The 17634-nt window shown below is 40.9% G+C and overlaps 2 protein-coding genes across 5 annotated transcripts in view; one reads left to right on the forward strand and one right to left on the reverse strand.

Moving 5' to 3' along the window:
• szrd1 (SUZ RNA binding domain containing 1) overlaps positions 1-514 on the reverse strand; it is a 5922-nt gene extending 5408 nt beyond the window's left edge. The window contains exon 1 of one of the 2 annotated variants that reach the window (XM_035655952.1): positions 215-514. In XM_035655952.1, coding sequence (XP_035511845.1) covers positions 215-262 — 48 coding nt within the window. In that variant the 5' untranslated portion in view covers positions 263-514. The remainder of the gene's footprint in view (positions 1-214) is intronic. The other variant, XM_035655953.1, reaches the window with a different exon arrangement.
• A 5514-nt stretch (positions 515-6028) lies between these two features.
• Positions 6029-17579, forward strand: cdk11b (cyclin-dependent kinase 11B). Of its 3 annotated transcripts, none has more exons than XM_035656451.1 (20): positions 6029-6087; positions 7017-7168; positions 7650-7789; positions 7969-8096; positions 8212-8356; positions 8861-9036; positions 9335-9460; positions 9570-9668; positions 9972-10106; positions 10196-10270; positions 10961-11181; positions 11291-11381; positions 11471-11592; positions 11674-11779; positions 11874-11995; positions 12571-12678; positions 13043-13159; positions 13826-13974; positions 16196-16385; positions 16964-17579. In XM_035656451.1, the coding sequence occupies exons 2-20, from the start codon at positions 7037-7039 to the stop codon at positions 17054-17056; spliced, it is 2475 nt and encodes an 824-aa protein (XP_035512344.1). In that variant the 5' UTR covers positions 6029-6087; positions 7017-7036; the 3' UTR covers positions 17057-17579. The 3 variants fall into 3 exon arrangements, with proteins under 3 accessions (XP_035512344.1, XP_035512347.1, XP_035512346.1); XM_035656454.1 differs by having other exon boundaries at positions 8900-9036; XM_035656453.1 differs by having other exon boundaries at positions 7017-7147.
• Positions 17580-17634: the final 55 nt, after the last annotated feature.

Here is a 17634-nt window from a genome sequence, read left to right on the forward strand (position 1 = left end):
CTAGCAGCTAACGGCTAACAGCTACTTGACGTTAGCTCGACAAGTTTCCTCGAAGCTAACGCTAAGTTAGCTGCAGCCACATTGTTGGCCCGTGGGAGTCGTTAACATGGAACCACGTTATGAGAACTTCTTAAAACTACCGTGGAAATACAAACAAGCTATCCAGAGAATATTCGCCTTTAACTGAATGTGTGTTGGGCCTTTGGTTATTTACCCCACTATCAGCAGCTTCCTCCCAACTTTCGGCGACCTCCTCATCCATGTTTCATTTTGCTCACACGCTGTGGAGTTGGCTGTCCTGGGCTCCTTCAGGTCCGCCTCTCGGCTGCCTACTGCCTTTGACATTACGCTGACGGATTTCCCCACAGCATGATCGCTCTTTACGCAGCTCCTTAGTAAGGCACCCGGCGTAGCTGGCTGTATTTCAGCAAAGCGGCAGTAAACAGAGGATAAACTCAAGTATTTGTCAAGGAGAAATTGAAGATGTATATTGCTGTTTGCTGTGAACATGTGACAGGTGTGTGAACTGTGTTCAACCAATGAACACTGTAACTGTTTCATTATTTGCTGCAGCCCCCCTCCCTATTTCCAAAAGCCTCACCATGTAACAGTCAGCAATAAAAGAGAGAATATAAATTATAAATTGAAACAGTTCTGCGACAATATTCCCTTCTTGAGACCATCTAGATATGTTAATAGTAAGTTGCAAATTCAGCAGATATGCTAAGCTAATAAGTAACTTTGCATATCTGCTGAATTGCTATATATTTGCAACATTTGCAAATATCTTTACCTGTGATACCTGTGATGGTAACAGTTCTGAGTCTAACTTTAATTCACGGTAGTATATCACAGGCCTATAAATGAAAACTTCATGAGAATTATTTCATTTTGATATTGACAACTTTGAACTTCCAGACATGTAAAGTGTTATGGAAAACAATAAAACAACTGTATTTTTTTTTTGAAGGGAAGTTGCCTTGTCCACTGAGGTTTCACAGCTAACGTTATATGTAAATGTGAGTATTTTTACTCATTGTTGTCACACAGCACCTTTGATCACAGGACATTATAATGATTAATTATAATATTTTAATCATACTTCTGATTATTGCATACTTCTGATCTGATTCAGTTCAGACTCAGGGCTTACTATAGACAACCAGTATTGTTTTATATCTGCCTTAGTGATTGCTTTTTTATCTTATCCCTTTTTAAAAAAAAAAGTCATTATTTCCAGGAGTAATACATTGATATTCTTGGCCTAGTTAGCAGGATTTTGGATTGTCGGCACAAAGAAAACATAATTTTATTGACGTCCTGGTAAGACTGTTTCTGTTTGGACACATGAGGGCAGTATGGGTTTGTCACACATGCTGACGTTTGCAGTGTGTCTTGACTCCTTGCTTTTAAATCACTTACCTCTAAACCTTTATGCTATTTGGTCTATATTGTAGACACTTGTACATAAAGTAGTGCACATGATGAAATGAGGCATCATAAGCTTAATGAGACCACAGTGTGTGGGTTGTTTTCATGACAGTATAAAAAATTTACTTCAAAACGTATTTGGCCAAGTATTGTATTAATTACATGATGTTTTAACTGTTAATTATGATAATTGACATAGCTGATATACTGTATATGTGTGTGTTTGATTATTCTGAGTGTTTTTATTGGACTTTGTACCATTGACCGGTAGGACTGTTTATATGAATAAACATTCTTTTATTACTGGAATTATATTTGCTTCCTCACTATCATGTGTGTGTTCCCAGATAAGACCTGAAGACTTTCCAATTATATGATGTCATAGTGATTTGGTCCGGATATAGATAGATAGATAGAATATAGGAGCTGATATTGACAAAAATAAAAATGACCTCAATAACCCAACTGATATGCTTGTCAGCTTTTTCTTATGTGCTATGTTGTCTTATCGTAGCTAAGATGTTTTTGTTTTTTAGTATAATACACTTAGTTATTTGGTATGTACAGATCAGACACATGACCAAAGATAACAAAAATATTTGGCACTAAAAGATTGGATGATATCCACTTGATGTTTCTAACTTATCCTATTGAAGCCTCATTTTATATCAATAAACTTTGGAAGGTTTTTGCATTGTGGATTTTGTTCCCCATCACCAACACTGGGAGAATGTTAGTAAGGAGTCTTAATGGCTGATATGAAGGAGGATATGGACGTTCCCATATGGGCATCTGACTATAGTTTTAAAACAGACTTAGTATAAGTACAACATTAAATGTGATTGAACATCCTCATTAGTATGTTTATGTACAGTTGCTTTTAAGTGGTGGTGTGGTTTTCTTACTGTGCCAGTATTTTACTGTTCTAGGTCTAGCAGGGTCAGTGCCTAATGTTCACTTCTTTATGAAAACACGTTTTTATTCCTTTATGGCACATATAAAAGGGCAGTTGTATTTCTCTAAAATGAAATTGTGAACTTTAACTGGACCTCAATCTGGATTGTTCAGTATTAATCTTAAATTACTGTTATAAAATGTATTTGTAAAAAGATTCAGCACATCACCAGTACTGTTTAGACTGAGTTGTGCATGTCTTGTGTCATTTTCTGCACATATAAAACAGTCAAGTACATTATTTTAGTATACATTAAATGCAAGAGTAGTCTAGTCTACTATAAATTAGTTTGTAGTTTGATTAGTTTGTACTGTACTGGTATTAGTATGGAATTAGGAGTTAGCTTGTGAGGTGTGCATAGCTGACATTTTGTCCTGATGGTTGGGCCCTACCGGGTCGCCAAAAACATTTGGATTCATCCTCTGAGAACAACGAATATCCACCACAGATTTTATGGAAATGTGTCCAGTAGTTGATTTCTGGCACAAATGAACCTTTCTTAAGGTGCATGGAGAAGGGGAATTGTCTACTTGTTAAAAATCCATTAGAAAGACTCAAGGCAACAAGCCAAAACAACAAGCTCTTAAACATGACTTGAAATTGAAACCTCTTGTTGAGGTTTCCAGTATGCACCGATCCTTTACTACTCTGAACATCCAGTCCCATATGTCCACAATCTCAGTGAGAAATTATACATCCTCAGCAGTGAATGAATATCAGGTATTGCATTAATACTCAAACACAGGAAATACTACGAAGTCCTATGTTGACTGAATGTTACTGGAAGGAAACATTTTTGCTTGGAGATCTGTGTCCAATGGATTGACGTGCCAACAGTCGTGCACATAGAATGTACATGAACATCCATTAACCTCCAGGTTGCTGCAAAATCAGCCAACCATGCATGCATCCTGACCAGGTGTAGATAAACAATGACTGCTGACATTCCTCTGCAACCTGTCAGTGGATCTTAAAGGAGGCAGGCTTGAGAAGATGTATGAAAAAGTGTTTTGTGAGTTGATTACACAATGTGGAGAAGAAAATCAGGAGTCAAGTAAATACATGTACTAAAGTCACTGTTCTAGGAAATTCAGTCGACTCTCTGTTGATGCATGGTTGGTACACTGCAGCTTTATTAGGACATCAGAATAACAAACTTCACAAACTTTAACCTTGTAAACCTTCTTTTAGACTTTACATGTAGTCCTTGCAATGTTCCATATGTATGTATATTAAATACATTTCTTGGAATGACGTGACTTCTATATCTCAGATGATCTCATTCATTGCCAGTGTGCTTTTTTTTTTTTACAACAAAATACATTTTGTTTTATTCAGAATCTCAGAGCTCTATTCTTCCATAGCAGCACTCCACCATCAGCACCTATGGACGTAGTATCCCGTCACGTAGCCTATGATGTAAATGGACACCAGTGCAGCCAAAGCTCCTGCTGTCTTCACTGCTATTCCAGTGCTGCCACTACACACTGTGTTGAAGATCCTGTGCATGTAACAGAAAGGGAGGCAGAGTCAGGTCAAACAGCCTTTGGTCAATCATTCTAACATTATTTTATGACCTGGTTTCCCCACATTCTCACTTTATTTTGACTATAAAGGTTTTATGAAGTTTATAGTACTATGGCATTCAACTGGTGTCAACTTTAAAAGGTAATTTTATGTCCTGTGACTTTAAATTAACCCTTGTCAACCCATCATACCCATATATCACTTTAGTCCATATATGTCTACGGTTTTACCTCCTCCACATTCCTATAACTGTGTATATTTCAGAAAAACAATATGAAAACTTTAATTGATCTTTATCTTTCTGTCAGCCATCCACTGCGTGTCTCAACCCCATCACAGTAGACTGTGATCCTCTCACGTTCATCGTGATGTTGCCTCGTTCCAGCGGTCAGTATTGCCACTGCCGGCATGTTGAGTCCCATGTGGGAAGTCCTTCCTCCTTCAGAGGTTTATTCTGGCGGCCTGCAATCACAGTTCACTCCACTGCTTCACTGCTCAGCCTGGACACTTAAAGTGTGTGCTCACACTGATGTATGTGTGTAGCAAAATGACTTCAACACTCTTACTCCATTAAGCATCAAAGACATCTTTACTACAGTAAAAAAAAAAAAAAAAATGTGTGTAGTAATGATGACTTGCTTGACATTCAAAATTAGTTTTGGTGCAAATGAATCACATCAATCAAGTATTTATAGTGTTTAACCAGACTATGAGCCAAATCAGACCATATTGAAATATTCAGATGAAATCATTGAAAGCAATGATTTGATGATTGTCACCCAAAGCAGCATTCAGTTCATATCTCCACATTCAGATAAACTTAATTTGTGCTCACCTGTATGAGTCTGAAACAGTCCACAACCTGCCTAGAAAGCTCTGCTTTGCAGCACTTTTAAAGGCACAACTGAGACTGAGAGAGTGGTGCCTCCTGCTTGGTATGAGACCTTGGCCATAGTTCATTTGTTCACGAAGGTCATCCTGTCATAAATCTGTTGGTTTTACTCCAGCTTTTGTCTTTGACCTCCTTATATGACTCTCTCAGAGATAAAGGGCAATTTAAACTCTGTGTGGTACAGTCTCCGGTTTCATCACATCCTGTGCAGATAGTGCAAAGCAAACTACTTATGTGGTGAAGATTTTCATGATACTCCCTCCCTTGCATGAAAGTGTGATTTGGTTAAACATAATATCACCATACGGTATCAAAGATTCTCTCAGAAGGTAACTACATGGATAACAGCGCCCTCTTCAGTTTACAGAAGTGAGGAAACGAAATACAGCAATCTCAGCTCTTCAGTGCTGAGCTCTCTCTCTCCAGTAAAATATCATCATTTGGTGATGTGTGTGTGCGTGTGCAAAGTTACAGTTACAAAATAATGAAATGAATACCTAACTATTCATACAATTGGAGACAATTAAGTTCATTTTCATAAACATATAAACATAGCAACATAAATCACAAAACCAACAGGACATTACAATACTGATACTGTCATATAAATAAATAAATAATTATAATTAAAAATATTGTACAAATGATAAAAGTAATCAAGAAACCCATATCCCATTACTATAACAATTATAAACATTAAAAAAAAATCACAATATTGATCCACATTTAATTCTGATTACCCTGTAACTAACATTACATGACCTGCAGCGCAATTGTGTTTCCATAGCAACCACACCAGCTAGACTCAGCTTAAACTGAACTCAACTCTCTAACTAGGGTTGAATTAGTTTCTTTCAATGTCTCTAAATTATTAATTATTATTAATAATCTCAATTCAATTAAAACAACTGTCGTCAGCAATGTTAACTATTGCCAGGATTACACAGATTGGAACTGATGTGGAAAAAGAACAACACACACAACAATCAGCGTTAGATCACGTTCATATTAAATCTCTTGAATAACAAAAATGAAGTTAATCAGAGTTTATTATTCCATCATATTACAGTGTGTTCTCTTATCTGTGCCCTGTGCGCAGAATAACGGACACATACTCTACTATTATATTATATGAACGTTACATTATATTATTTCATATTACAATGTGTATTATATTATTATAAATAGTGGAGGAAGTCATTGTTTCACACAGGAAGTTTTACAGACGTTACCAACGCGTTGAGACTTCCGGTTTGCCAAAATACCGCTGCGCATATTTCAGGTTTGTGTGACCATTTCACCTGCCCGCTTATTAAAGCCATTATTCACTGTACCTGCGCGTTTAACTACAAATACGAACACGGTTATAGGTTCGTCAGTTCGCACACCCTTCAGCGGCACTCACTGCTTCCTTCAGGATCATTTAATTAGCTGCAGAAGTTGTTTAGCAGCATTCGCGCACGCTAGTTTGAGCTAGCTAACGTTAGCCAGCTCAAACTAGCGTGCGCTAGCATCAGCCGCTTGAGTCACAACACATCGTGTTTACTGTTAGAAGTTATTATCATCTCTCTACCTTTTCGCTTAATATGTCGGTGTATGCGGCTGTAGTTAAAACACTGGTTCATTTAGAAACAGATATAACTTGAGCGGGTCACGTCTTCATAACGGGCCTGTTAGCTACATGCTGCTTATATTCAACTGCTTTGGGCCAAACTTCACTCAGAGAGGAATAAATTTACTCAGATGCATTTTATAATTATTCGTATAGCGGATTCACTTGTCGTGAACATGACACTGACTCCGTTTGCAGTTGGTCCGTAACGTTACATATCACGTTAACGTTAGCTGTGACCGCGTTGACCACTTCTTACAGTCTTAGCTGCGTGCTGCACGGACAGTGAATATCAACGTGTAGTTAAAATACATTTTGAGTGGAAAGTCAGCTATTTTTTCCTTGTATTCACTGAGGAAGTCAACTAGAGTTTGTTGTACTGTAAGGCTCTAATAATAACAATTACCAGTGGTCTTATTTTAACAAATGAAAGTACAACAGATGATAAGTAGAAACAATGCCCTGCAATTATAAATGTATTGGTTCATTTTGTTCTGTGTAAGTCTTGACCTAACTCATGATTCAAATGAAGCTGAACTGAAATGACATGTAATAAACACTCTGTGTGTGTGTGTGTGTGTGTGTGTGTTGTGGAGCAGGCGGTGGAGAGTGGACGCTGATGGGGGACGAAAAGGAGACCTGGAAAGTTAAAACTCTTGACGAAATCCTACTAGAGAAAAAACGCAGAAGAGAGTTAGAAGAGAGAACCGATCCCAAGCGCCAGAAAAATGTAAAGTATCCCAAAGCTAATGTAAGACCCCTATGAGACCTACATGTTGACAGTGTGAATCACCTTTTTTAGTTTTATTTATAGCACATATAACATTTATATTCAGACTCACCATAGTAAGTATGAAAATGAACAATTAAATGTGGTATGTTATAATTGTAATGTCTACAAATGTTTTTGTTATTTTCATCATTAAAATTCTTTTTCAGAAGCTTTTGCACACAGATATACACACACACACAGATACACACACACAGATACACACACACAGATACACACACACAGATATACACACACGGATACACACAAAGATACACACACAGATATACACAAAGATACACACAGAGAGCTTGAAATTTGTTAAAATTGAAAACATTGAATTGCGTTAGCTACTGTACTTTCCAAATGCTCTGGTAGTTGTATGAAGTTTTTGTTCCTTATCTGAGGACATTTTAACGATGTCCCTAGTTTTAACCACATATTCTGCCCTTGTCTTGCACAGTTCACCCAGGGCCTTGTTCCACAGGCGGATGATCGGGAAGCCAAACGAGACACTCCGGAGGAAGGAGAACTACGGGACCAAAGGATGGAAATAACAATTCGTAATTCCCCGTACACACGGGATGACTCAACCGAGGACAGGTATGTGGAATTGTAGGAAACAAACATGAGTCAAAGTCAAAGTTGACTGAAAAGTGTATTTTCATGGAGGAAGTAAATATGCATGTAATAGTTGACGTATGTTATGGTTTAATAATTATATGCAACACAGTGTCGCTGGCTTTTTAGAGTCTCACATGGTTTTATTTACAATTATGCAGGGCAGAGGAAGACGAATCACTAGCAATCAAGCCTCCACAGCAAATAGCAAGAAAAGACAAATCTCACCACAGAAAGGAGGAGAAGAGAAAAGATAAAAGACGTCATCGCAGTCACTCTGCTGAAGGAGGTGTGGGAGTGCTGCTTAATTACATAAACACAAACATGTGTTTTACAGCCAAATACAACATGTTTGGAACGGGTTGTTTCAGATCTGCTTCCACTCATGGTTTTTACTTTTACAGCAGGGAAACATGCACGACCCAAAGACAAAGAAAAAGAGCGAGAGAGCGAACGCAGGAAGAGACAGTGGGAAGAAGACAAAGCCCGACGAGACTGGGAGAGGCAGAAACGAAGGGAGCAGGCCAGAGCTCATTCACGCAGAGAGAGGTGGGCACAGACCCTGTAAAAGGCGCCATATATTAGATTAGCATACATTATTCAGGCACAGGAGTATTTATTGTTTTGACTACCACTTCAGTTGAATCAGTATGTTTCAGTTTGAACACCCATTAGTATTCAGTTATTAAGTATTCAGTATGTCTCCTCAGTTCTTTTCTTGACAGGATGTTAAGGTCTTTGAGCAACATGAAATTGATCTAAATGTCTTTTCTTTTCTTTTTTCAAACCTATAGCTACTGTACTGTAGGTGTAGATTTCCATGTGATTCACTGTACAAAGCATCAGAACCCATGTAAACAATGCAGACTGTAGTGAACACCCAACAAGAAACCCATTTGATTTGGATTGTGATATGATTATGTTAATCATTGAGTACATCTGTGAAAGTTACAGAACAACCCTGCAACTAACTGTATGTTTGAGTAAGCTTTAACAACCCAAACTTAACATAACCAAACAATGACAAGAATGGCCTTTTGGTTGTCTGGACAGACCTCGATTGGATTCTCCTGGGTTTTTTTTGGACCACAGGGACCGGCTGGAACAGCTTGAGCGCCAGCGTGAACGGGACCGAAAGTTGCGCGAGCAACAGAAAGAGCAACGAGAGTTGAAGGATCGAGAGAGGAGGGCTGAGGAGCGACGCAAAGAGCGAGATTCTCGACGAGAGGGTCAGTGAATGAACCCAAATGCCCGCTGAACGGCAGCTATTATTATTTTATCACTTTGGGTAGAGCCAGGCTAGCTTTTTCGTACGGTCTTCTTTTTTTATGCCAAGTTAAGTTAAGTATGTCCTGACTCCAGCTCCATAGTTGAAACATAAAATTGATATTGATCTTCTCATGTCACTCTCAAAATGTTCAACAGTGCCTTGAAGCACAATATACAAAGCATCCACAGTCTTATTATCAATCATAAGTATCAATCGTAAATCTGCAGCAGTAATTATTAAAGCTTTCCCATCCACAGTGCCGTCTCACCATCGGATGCTACCTGATGAGTATGACGACAAGCCAAAACAAAGTCACCGCAGCCGAAGTCCCACCCGCCTTCCCCGAGAGCGATCCGAACACAGCGAACCACGCAAAAGTGCAAGTGAGTTTACCATTACAGTCTCTAAAAATGGCATTTAAATGATTATGTTTATGCTTAACTGTATCCTCATGTACGTTTCAGCATAGCTCACAGTGTGTTTTGTCTGCAGCATCGAAGGAGGAGAAGCCAGAAGGAAAAGACCTGCTCGCCGACCTCCAGGACATCAGTGATAGTGAAAGGAAGACCAGCACAGCAGAATCCTCCATAGGTAACCGATGATATAAACTACAGTTTTAGTGAGCAGCAGACATGGCCACAGTACTAGGGTTGTCCAGTTACTCTATTACTGTAAAGATAATAATCAGAGAGATGGGATGAGGATAATAACTTCTGATAGTCAATATAGCTTTGGACTTTACAAGAAGGGAAGCACAGCAGGAACGTACTGCTGCCAACACATTACCACGAGAACCAGCAACTGCGAGACGACGTGGCAGTTTCAGTATTGCAGCTGAACTTCTTTTAGCTTATTTGAAAAAAATTGCTCTCTTTTCTCATTTACCTCATCTAGCTTCAGAATCGGGCTCGGACGACGATGAAGAGGATGACGACGATGAAGAGGATTCCAGCAGCCAGAGCGAGGGTGAAGAGGAGGAAGGGGAGGAGGAGTCCGTTTCAGGCTCAGGAAGGTCCGAGCAGAGTGCAGGTAGGACTGCTAAAGACCGCTCCACTACTGTGAAGTCCAGTAACACCACACCGCAGGTTTGATTAACACAGTGGCGTCCTCCCTTTCAGAGGACGTGAGTGAGGACGAACAGTCAGATGATGACTTTGAAGAGGAGAGGGAAAATGGAAATCACATACCTGCAGGTGGGTGAAAGTGTGTGATGTCTGTGAAGGTACTTGTGTTTCCATTTTAACTTAACACATTAAAGTGTGTGCAGTTTTAACTAAATTGTAATTATTTGTGTTGAGTGTTCAAGTTCTTATCTGGAAATCATTTTAGATGAAAGAGTTGTGTGGCCAGTAGAGAGTGCATAAATCCCATTTGGGTCCTTAAAAGCTTGGCTTTGTCTGCTGAAGAGTTTTAGTTATATTTCTTCTCTTGATGGGTAATAAAATGCCTTGCCAGGACTAGCTAGGCTTCTTAAAAGCACAATATGTGATCTAAATGCAACCGGACCCTGATGTCAGTAATACAGGGACTAACAGTAGGCAACAACAAAAAATTACTGTGTGTGTGTGTGTGTGTGTGGTGTGTGTGTGTGTGTGTGTGTGTGTGTTGTGTGGTTGTGTGTGTGTGTGTGTGGTGTGTGTGTGTGTGTATGTTAGTGGTGACTTATATGTTTTATTTATACTACTATATATATATTACATTTTTTTTATAAATTTTTCCTATATGCAAATACAAAAATGCTTATTTGTCAAGCCACTATGAAGCGGTATTATTATGAGTTAACTGAATCCGATTTCAATTAACACAGTAAATATGTAATCAAACAAATGGCAGTATAAACATAACAACAGTGACCTAAACTGTCTTCACCCATTGCCTGATAGTGCCAGAGTCCCGTTTCGATCATGACTCAGAGGAGAGCGGTGAGGACATGGAAGAAGAGGACGAGGAGGAGGAGGATGAAGCAGGAGAGGCTGACCCCACGCCTAAATCTCAGACTCATTCTCGCTCACCCACCCCCGAAGGGAACTACATCCCAGACTCTCCCCCAATTTCACCTGTGGAGCTGAAGAAGGAGCTGCCGAAGTATCTGCCTGCTTTACAGGTTGGTACCAACATAACGCGCATGCTCAGCCAGCTAAGCCACAAATTATTTACACGTGTAGCTGCCTGATGCAAGTAAGCAGCATAGCAATTATTGTGTTCTTTTTCAGGGTTGTCGCAGTGTTGAGGAATTCCAGTGCTTGAACCGAATAGAGGAGGGAACCTATGGTGTGGTGTACAGAGCCAAGGACAAAAAGACGGGTATGAAAATAAACACAGAGGTCCATTTGCTTTTGAGGTTCTCAGATGTGTTTATAGATGAAACAGTGAATACAATTTCATATTTGCAGATGAAATTGTGGCTTTGAAAAGACTAAAGATGGAGAAGGAGAAGGAGGGCTTCCCTATCACCTCTTTAAGAGAAATTAATACAATCCTGAAAGCTCAGCACCCAAACATCGTCACAGTAAGGGTGAGTACAGTACAGTAAGAACATTTTTATTGACTCATGTATCCTAGCTAAATGTAACCCTCGCCTTTTCTCCTCTATTAGGAAATAGTTGTTGGAAGTAACATGGACAAGATCTACATCGTAATGAACTATGTAGAACATGACCTGAAGAGTCTGATGGAAACCATGAAGCAGCCCTTCCTGCCAGGTAACGGGAGACACTGTGGAGCTCTGGGCCATTTCTGTGCGTGTACAAAGTTGAGTGGGACAAAAATGAAGTTGTGTCGACTTTTCTCCTTCAGGTGAAGTAAAGACTCTGATGATTCAACTGCTTCGAGGTGTCCGACATCTCCACGATAACTGGATCCTCCATCGTGATCTGAAGACGTCCAATCTGCTGCTGAGCCACAAGGGTATCCTCAAGGTATGCTAGGACTGTTCTCACTCCGGCCCTGCAAACTAAAGGTTAAAGGGGATAGTTTTTACCTTGGGGTCCATGCGGGCAGCTCGCAGCAAATCCAGAGCAAGTAAAAGTTTTACAGATTTATGGAGATATGATATTTAGTATTCTACCAGTTGTAGCTCTGGAATTATAACTTGATTAAATATTACCTCGAATTGGAAGGAAAAAAATCCTAAAATAAATGAAACTATATTTTCATCTAGAATTTAGTAGAGGACAGAAACTGGAAAGGTTTCCTTTATTCCATCCTTTGATGATGCACAAGTTTCTCCCAAGCTAGCAGCAATACAGCACAGTTGAACAAACAACACATGATTACTAAAAGTCAATTGGAGCATGACTTTTCTGGCAAGTCCAGTCCATGTGTAAATAAACCAGACTTTTACAGACATTTGTCAGTGTGAATTTTATGCAAGCTGACAATAGAAAATATGAATCACACAGCATCTTGTGATATTTCAAATCCAATACGACTCTCCTGTACCCTGAGCACCTATATTGTTCTGTTAATGTGAGCTAACTGTCCTGCTCTGTAGATTGGAGACTTTGGTTTGGCCCGTGAATACGGTTCCCCCCTGAAGCCCTACACCCCTGTAGTGGTGACCCTGTGGTACCGATCACCAGAGCTGCTGCTTGGAGCCAAGGTGAGAATTCAAGTTCACACTACTTCCACACTCAACAGGAAGCAGATGCAAAATACCTGTGCAATAGCTGAAACTACAGATATTAAGGTGTACTTTTCATAGAGGACTGGACTGATTGGTTTACCCAAAGCTATCTTTCTAAGAGAAGAGACAACATCTGCTAAGGATTGGGTTTATAAGATACCAAATACCACTGAAGCACTTACTTGAGTTTTACAGTATATGATTTACACAGCCAGACGGCAGCGCTCCAGCAGCCCATCAGAGCACATCCACTTTCACACACGACACACTTCACTTGCCAAGCAGACTGTCTACTCTATGTTTCTGCGGACTGCCACTCTGTTTGTTCTTCTCTCCGCAGGAGTACTCCACAGCTGTGGACATGTGGTCGGTGGGCTGCATATTTGGCGAGCTCCTTACCCAGAAACCACTTTTCCCTGGAAAATCAGAAATTGACCAAATTAACAAGATTTTCAAGGTAAATGCACTGATTTGCTCTTATAAAATGAAGTAAATCCTCACCATAAAGGGTAAAACTCTTCTGTTTATAGCCAGTAAATCTTTTGAGTGTGACGTCTGTCAGAGTAGGTCAGCATGGAGTTTTAAAGCGCGCCACAGGATGGAGCTGTTGGTAGGCTTAAACCCAGCTGATGAAGTTATTATGAAACTGAGAGGCTTACCATATAGGGTTTTTCCATAGCTGGGGAGGAGGTTGTGCCGAGCTGTGCCAAGCCATGCCGTGAACGGCCGTGAGCTATGGACCCGCTCTTGCACAGTCTGAGTGTGTTTCCACAGCTAGATAAAGTTGTTTACCTTGATGTCGTGTTGAAGGTGTACCAGTCACAAAACACACTAAAGTGGACTGACACGGACCTGTGGAAAAACCCTAATAGCTGGCTGAATGCTTTTCAGTAGATGATCCGCATAAAGCATGACAGCCATGTGGCTGATGTCATTCAGGCCTCCCAAGTCATCCTACAGTCTTTACCAGTGATATATTTAATTGTTGAAATGTACTTAGAACTGGTGTATGTCTGTGGTTGAGGAATACTTTGCCAAAATGGGAATATGTCATATCCATCTCTCCTTGCACTAACAGTATGCTGTCTTCTGACTTACGTGTGTGTGTGTGTGTTGTCTGTAGGATCTGGGGTCACCCAGCGAGAAGATCTGGCCTGGGTACAACGAGCTGCCCGCTGTGAAGAAGATGACTTTCACAGAGTATCCCTACAACAACCTGCGAAAGCGCTTTGGAGCGCTGCTCTCAGACCAGGGCTTCGACCTCATGAACAAGTAGGATTGCTAGAGGCTGTCTTATTCCAAACATTACACCTCACACATGCTGCACTGCATATTTACTGCATTGCAGTCAGCCTGGCTGTGGTACTGCAACTGGTTTCTGACTGTAGCTGCATGCAGTGTGTATGGGTAACTGTGTGAACTTTAGCTACTTGTTGCAAGAAATTAGGAAAAACATCAGCTTGTACTAATCTGTTTTAATGGTATTGTTATTCAGCATTGTTTGACAAATTTGAGAATTTCTCCAAAATCTCCATATCGGCATTGTTTTATTTTATTTATCTATTATTGATAGAACACAGACCAATATGAACGCATGGCCACTAATATCAGTAACAATCAGCATGACTCCTACAGTGGAAATTGCCTTACTTGGATGAACGCATTGCTACCCTGTCAAATACTGCTACTCTTTCCAGCTCTTTTTATTCAGTCAGTGCATTTCTGGCAAGCTGACTTAAAACATGACAACGGTAGCGGACTGGTAATTCATCAACATGCCTCAGCAGCAGTCCCGTTCCATCTCCTTGTTCCCCTTCACACACACACACACTCACCATGGTGATGCTCCAAACTACAGGAAAATGTTTTAGAAATCACACGTTTAATACGGAAAATCATTTTCACACAGAATAATGGGTTCATAATTCTTTCTCGCACATTCCGAAGATCAGCATTGTTTAGCAGCTGCAAAGAGCAGAGACGAGCTCCTCTCAGATCTTTACCCACCCACAAAGCCTTTTGCCTACACCTGTAAATGACAAAACCATACCGCTCGCTTTCCTCACAGCTGCGGAGGATGGTAAAAGCATGTCCACTGTGCTGCTGGGAGCGATCACGGTCCAGTGGAAGTTTGGCGCCTGTCCAGTGCAGCTGAAACCTTCCAGCTGTCACAAGACTCATGTGGCGTTTACCAAGGGACAGATTCAGACCGCAGGAGGTCAACACGTAGAGAAGTGCTGTTTGAAAAGCTTCAGACAGAGCGCCGTAGTGGAGGTTTTAGAGGTGTAGTTTGGCAGGTAGATATCACAGAGCTGTTTGGAATATCACACCCCCGTGTAGGAAAAGGTTCAGAGCGGTATCCAACCTGAGGAGGGGTTTCAAGTTGCAAGTTCAAGTTCATTTCTGATGCAATAATGGGGGTAGGCAGATAAAAGAGATTTTGATTTCCATCCCGCAAGACCCAGGTTTTCTGTCCTACTTTCTATCACCTCGTGTCCCAGGTATTAACAGGTCTGTATGGTCGGATTGAACACCAGCAGGGCTCTTGGGTCCTGAGGGTCCTGAGGAGGAAGAGTGCACATTCTTTGAATTCCAAAACAAAAACAATGATTTGGACACAAATGGACGATTGTCCCTTTCGGTGCCAGCATTGACCCCATGTGTCATAAAGCTGGTGTCGGTGTATTCCCAGTCAGTAGCCTTTGTCAGGGATTCCTTCCACATGAAAACAGAGACAGTTTGTTTAATTAAATCTTTTCATGCGGGTGTTCATCATTACACTGCGCCTGCTCACGCAGGGAAGATTCCAATTGTGAAAGCCAATTATCACAATTGAGCAGCTCTCCATAATGCTGTGTTGATCCTGTCGTAGACAATTAGGACTCCTTGTGCAAACCCACTGGCCCCTCATGTCACTGCTGCATCTTGGGGCCAGATTGTCTGTCTCCCTGTAGTTCAGTTTATACAGCCGATATTTAAAATGACAACACTTGTCCTATACTTTTAAACTGGATCTTTCTCAGCCTAATGGGGATTCCTACACAACCTCTGCCAATCCACTTCTCAATAGATGCACATCAGACAGAACCATTACACAAGCAGTTTGTGGTATTGGCTGCTAACTTGCAACAACTTGCATAGCTGCGCCAATCTCATCCTAGCTTACGTCAATTTTGGGCCATTTTCTTGTCACTATTTTTCTGGCTGTGGCACAGAAAGATGACACCTCCATGGTTAATTCCACCTACAAAGCCCTGATAGGTTTTCCAACTGGGGAGACGGCCATCACTGAGAAAAACACCAGAACTATTTCACTCAGTGGGCTGGAACCGGGTTACCTCTTACCTCTCAAAGTGAAGTTTTACAGTTTTTACCCAGGACTCACTGACGCACAGAGGTTTCCACACAAAGACAAAGTCACACAACAACGCGAGCTGCCTGCTTAGCTGTATTGGCCTCTCCATGTGAACTCAATCGTTGACTGTTTTTACAGATTCCTCACCTACTGCCCCAGTAAGAGGATCTTATCAGACGAGGGGCTCAAGCACGAGTACTTCCGCGAGACGCCGCTGCCCATCGACCCGTCCATGTTCCCCACCTGGCCGGCCAAGAGTGAGCAGCAGAGGGTGAAGAGAGGCACCAGTCCCCGTCCACCCGAGGGAGGCCTGGGCTACAGTCACCTGGTAAGGACATTAGGCTCCACTTTCTCCATTACATACAGCTACCAGGCTTTCCGAATGCTGTCTGTGTTAAATAGATTACAGACCTACAGGCTTCTGCTTTGTGTCCGGGTATTTCCTCCTTGTGTTTTCCATGATGAGCACCCTTTAGTGCTTAATGTTTTCAGCAGTGGTCCTACCCACCCAGAAGCATAAGCATGATATTGGTATTCATCAATAAAAAAGTTAGTGTTGATATTGGCCATCTTACCCACAAAATAGACAATTTGATGCCAGCGGTATTGGTTGTTTATCTCAGTTTTATTCTTGTCAGGGTGGAAAAGAGTAAAACTCCAATGACACCCTGGAAAATAATAACTTTAATAATAATATTAATAAACATGTTCATGCATACTTGTGTGGAATACAGTCAAATGTCTCATTACAATCCATTCATGTTAAGGGTTTCCCAAAAGTAACCAGTGTAGTATTGATCAGTTCTGTTATAAATATGTAAGAAATGAAACCGCTTGATAACAAAAGAGCGATGAAACCGACTGGGCGTTAACCATGAGCTAACTTTGTCTCCATAATCTCTCTAGGGTGATGACGACCTGAAAGACACAGGCTTCCACCTGACAACCAGCAACCAGGGAGCGTCTGCCGTCGGTCCAGGTTTCAGCCTCAAATTCTGAGCCCAAAAGCTGCAGGACACCTGGCGGTCTCACTGAGAAAAAGGGTGCGGGGGAGTTCTCTTTTGGAACTGGACAGTGTCACTGGTTTACAACCGTAAACCCGATCAATGCCTGGTCATTGCAACTGTTACTAAATAGTCAGGACTGTCTCACAGCAAAGACTGGTGGCTGGTTGGATTTCCAGAGTTTTCCCATCACTTGTCGGCTTCTTTTCTGTATTTTCGAGCCATTTCGCCATTTTAAATGTGGTCATTTTAGCTCTTAAAGAGGAGACACAACCATACATCTGTTAGAAGTTTAGCTCTCATGTTTGACTTTTGTTTTATTTTCCCTTTTATACTTCATGAGAGAGAACCAGATTTAGTAAATGGTTGGTATTTCCTGGCTGCCTGAGCTACTGTATAATGATGCAGCATTGGCTGTGTTTTCCATCCAGCATTATGTTAGAAATTTACTGAGTACTGTTGGGTCACTTGATGACAGGGGGACGATGTTTTTGCTAGAAATAAAGTTTGAAACTTTGTTTTGTCTGCCGTTTTCCCTATATTTATAAACTCGGTCCAAGTTATTTAAACACA

The sequence above is a fragment of the Morone saxatilis genome, unplaced genomic scaffold (assembly GCF_004916995.1).
Source record: "Morone saxatilis isolate NCDOM2014 unplaced genomic scaffold, NCSU_SB_2.0 Contig15, whole genome shotgun sequence".
NCBI classification, from domain to species: domain Eukaryota; kingdom Metazoa; phylum Chordata; class Actinopteri; family Moronidae; genus Morone; species Morone saxatilis.

Excerpts from the sequence above, each read along its gene's own strand:
- cdk11b (XM_035656451.1), top strand. The coding sequence starts at position 7,037 with ATGGGGGACGAAAAGGAGACCTGGAAAGTTAAAACTCTTGACGAAATC. Across the intron at positions 7,790-7,968 it reads GATGACTCAACCGAGGACAG|GGCAGAGGAAGACGAATCAC; the intron begins GTATGTGGAATT and ends ACAATTATGCAG. Across the intron at positions 11,780-11,873 it reads GAAGCAGCCCTTCCTGCCAG|GTGAAGTAAAGACTCTGATG; the intron begins GTAACGGGAGAC and ends TTTCTCCTTCAG.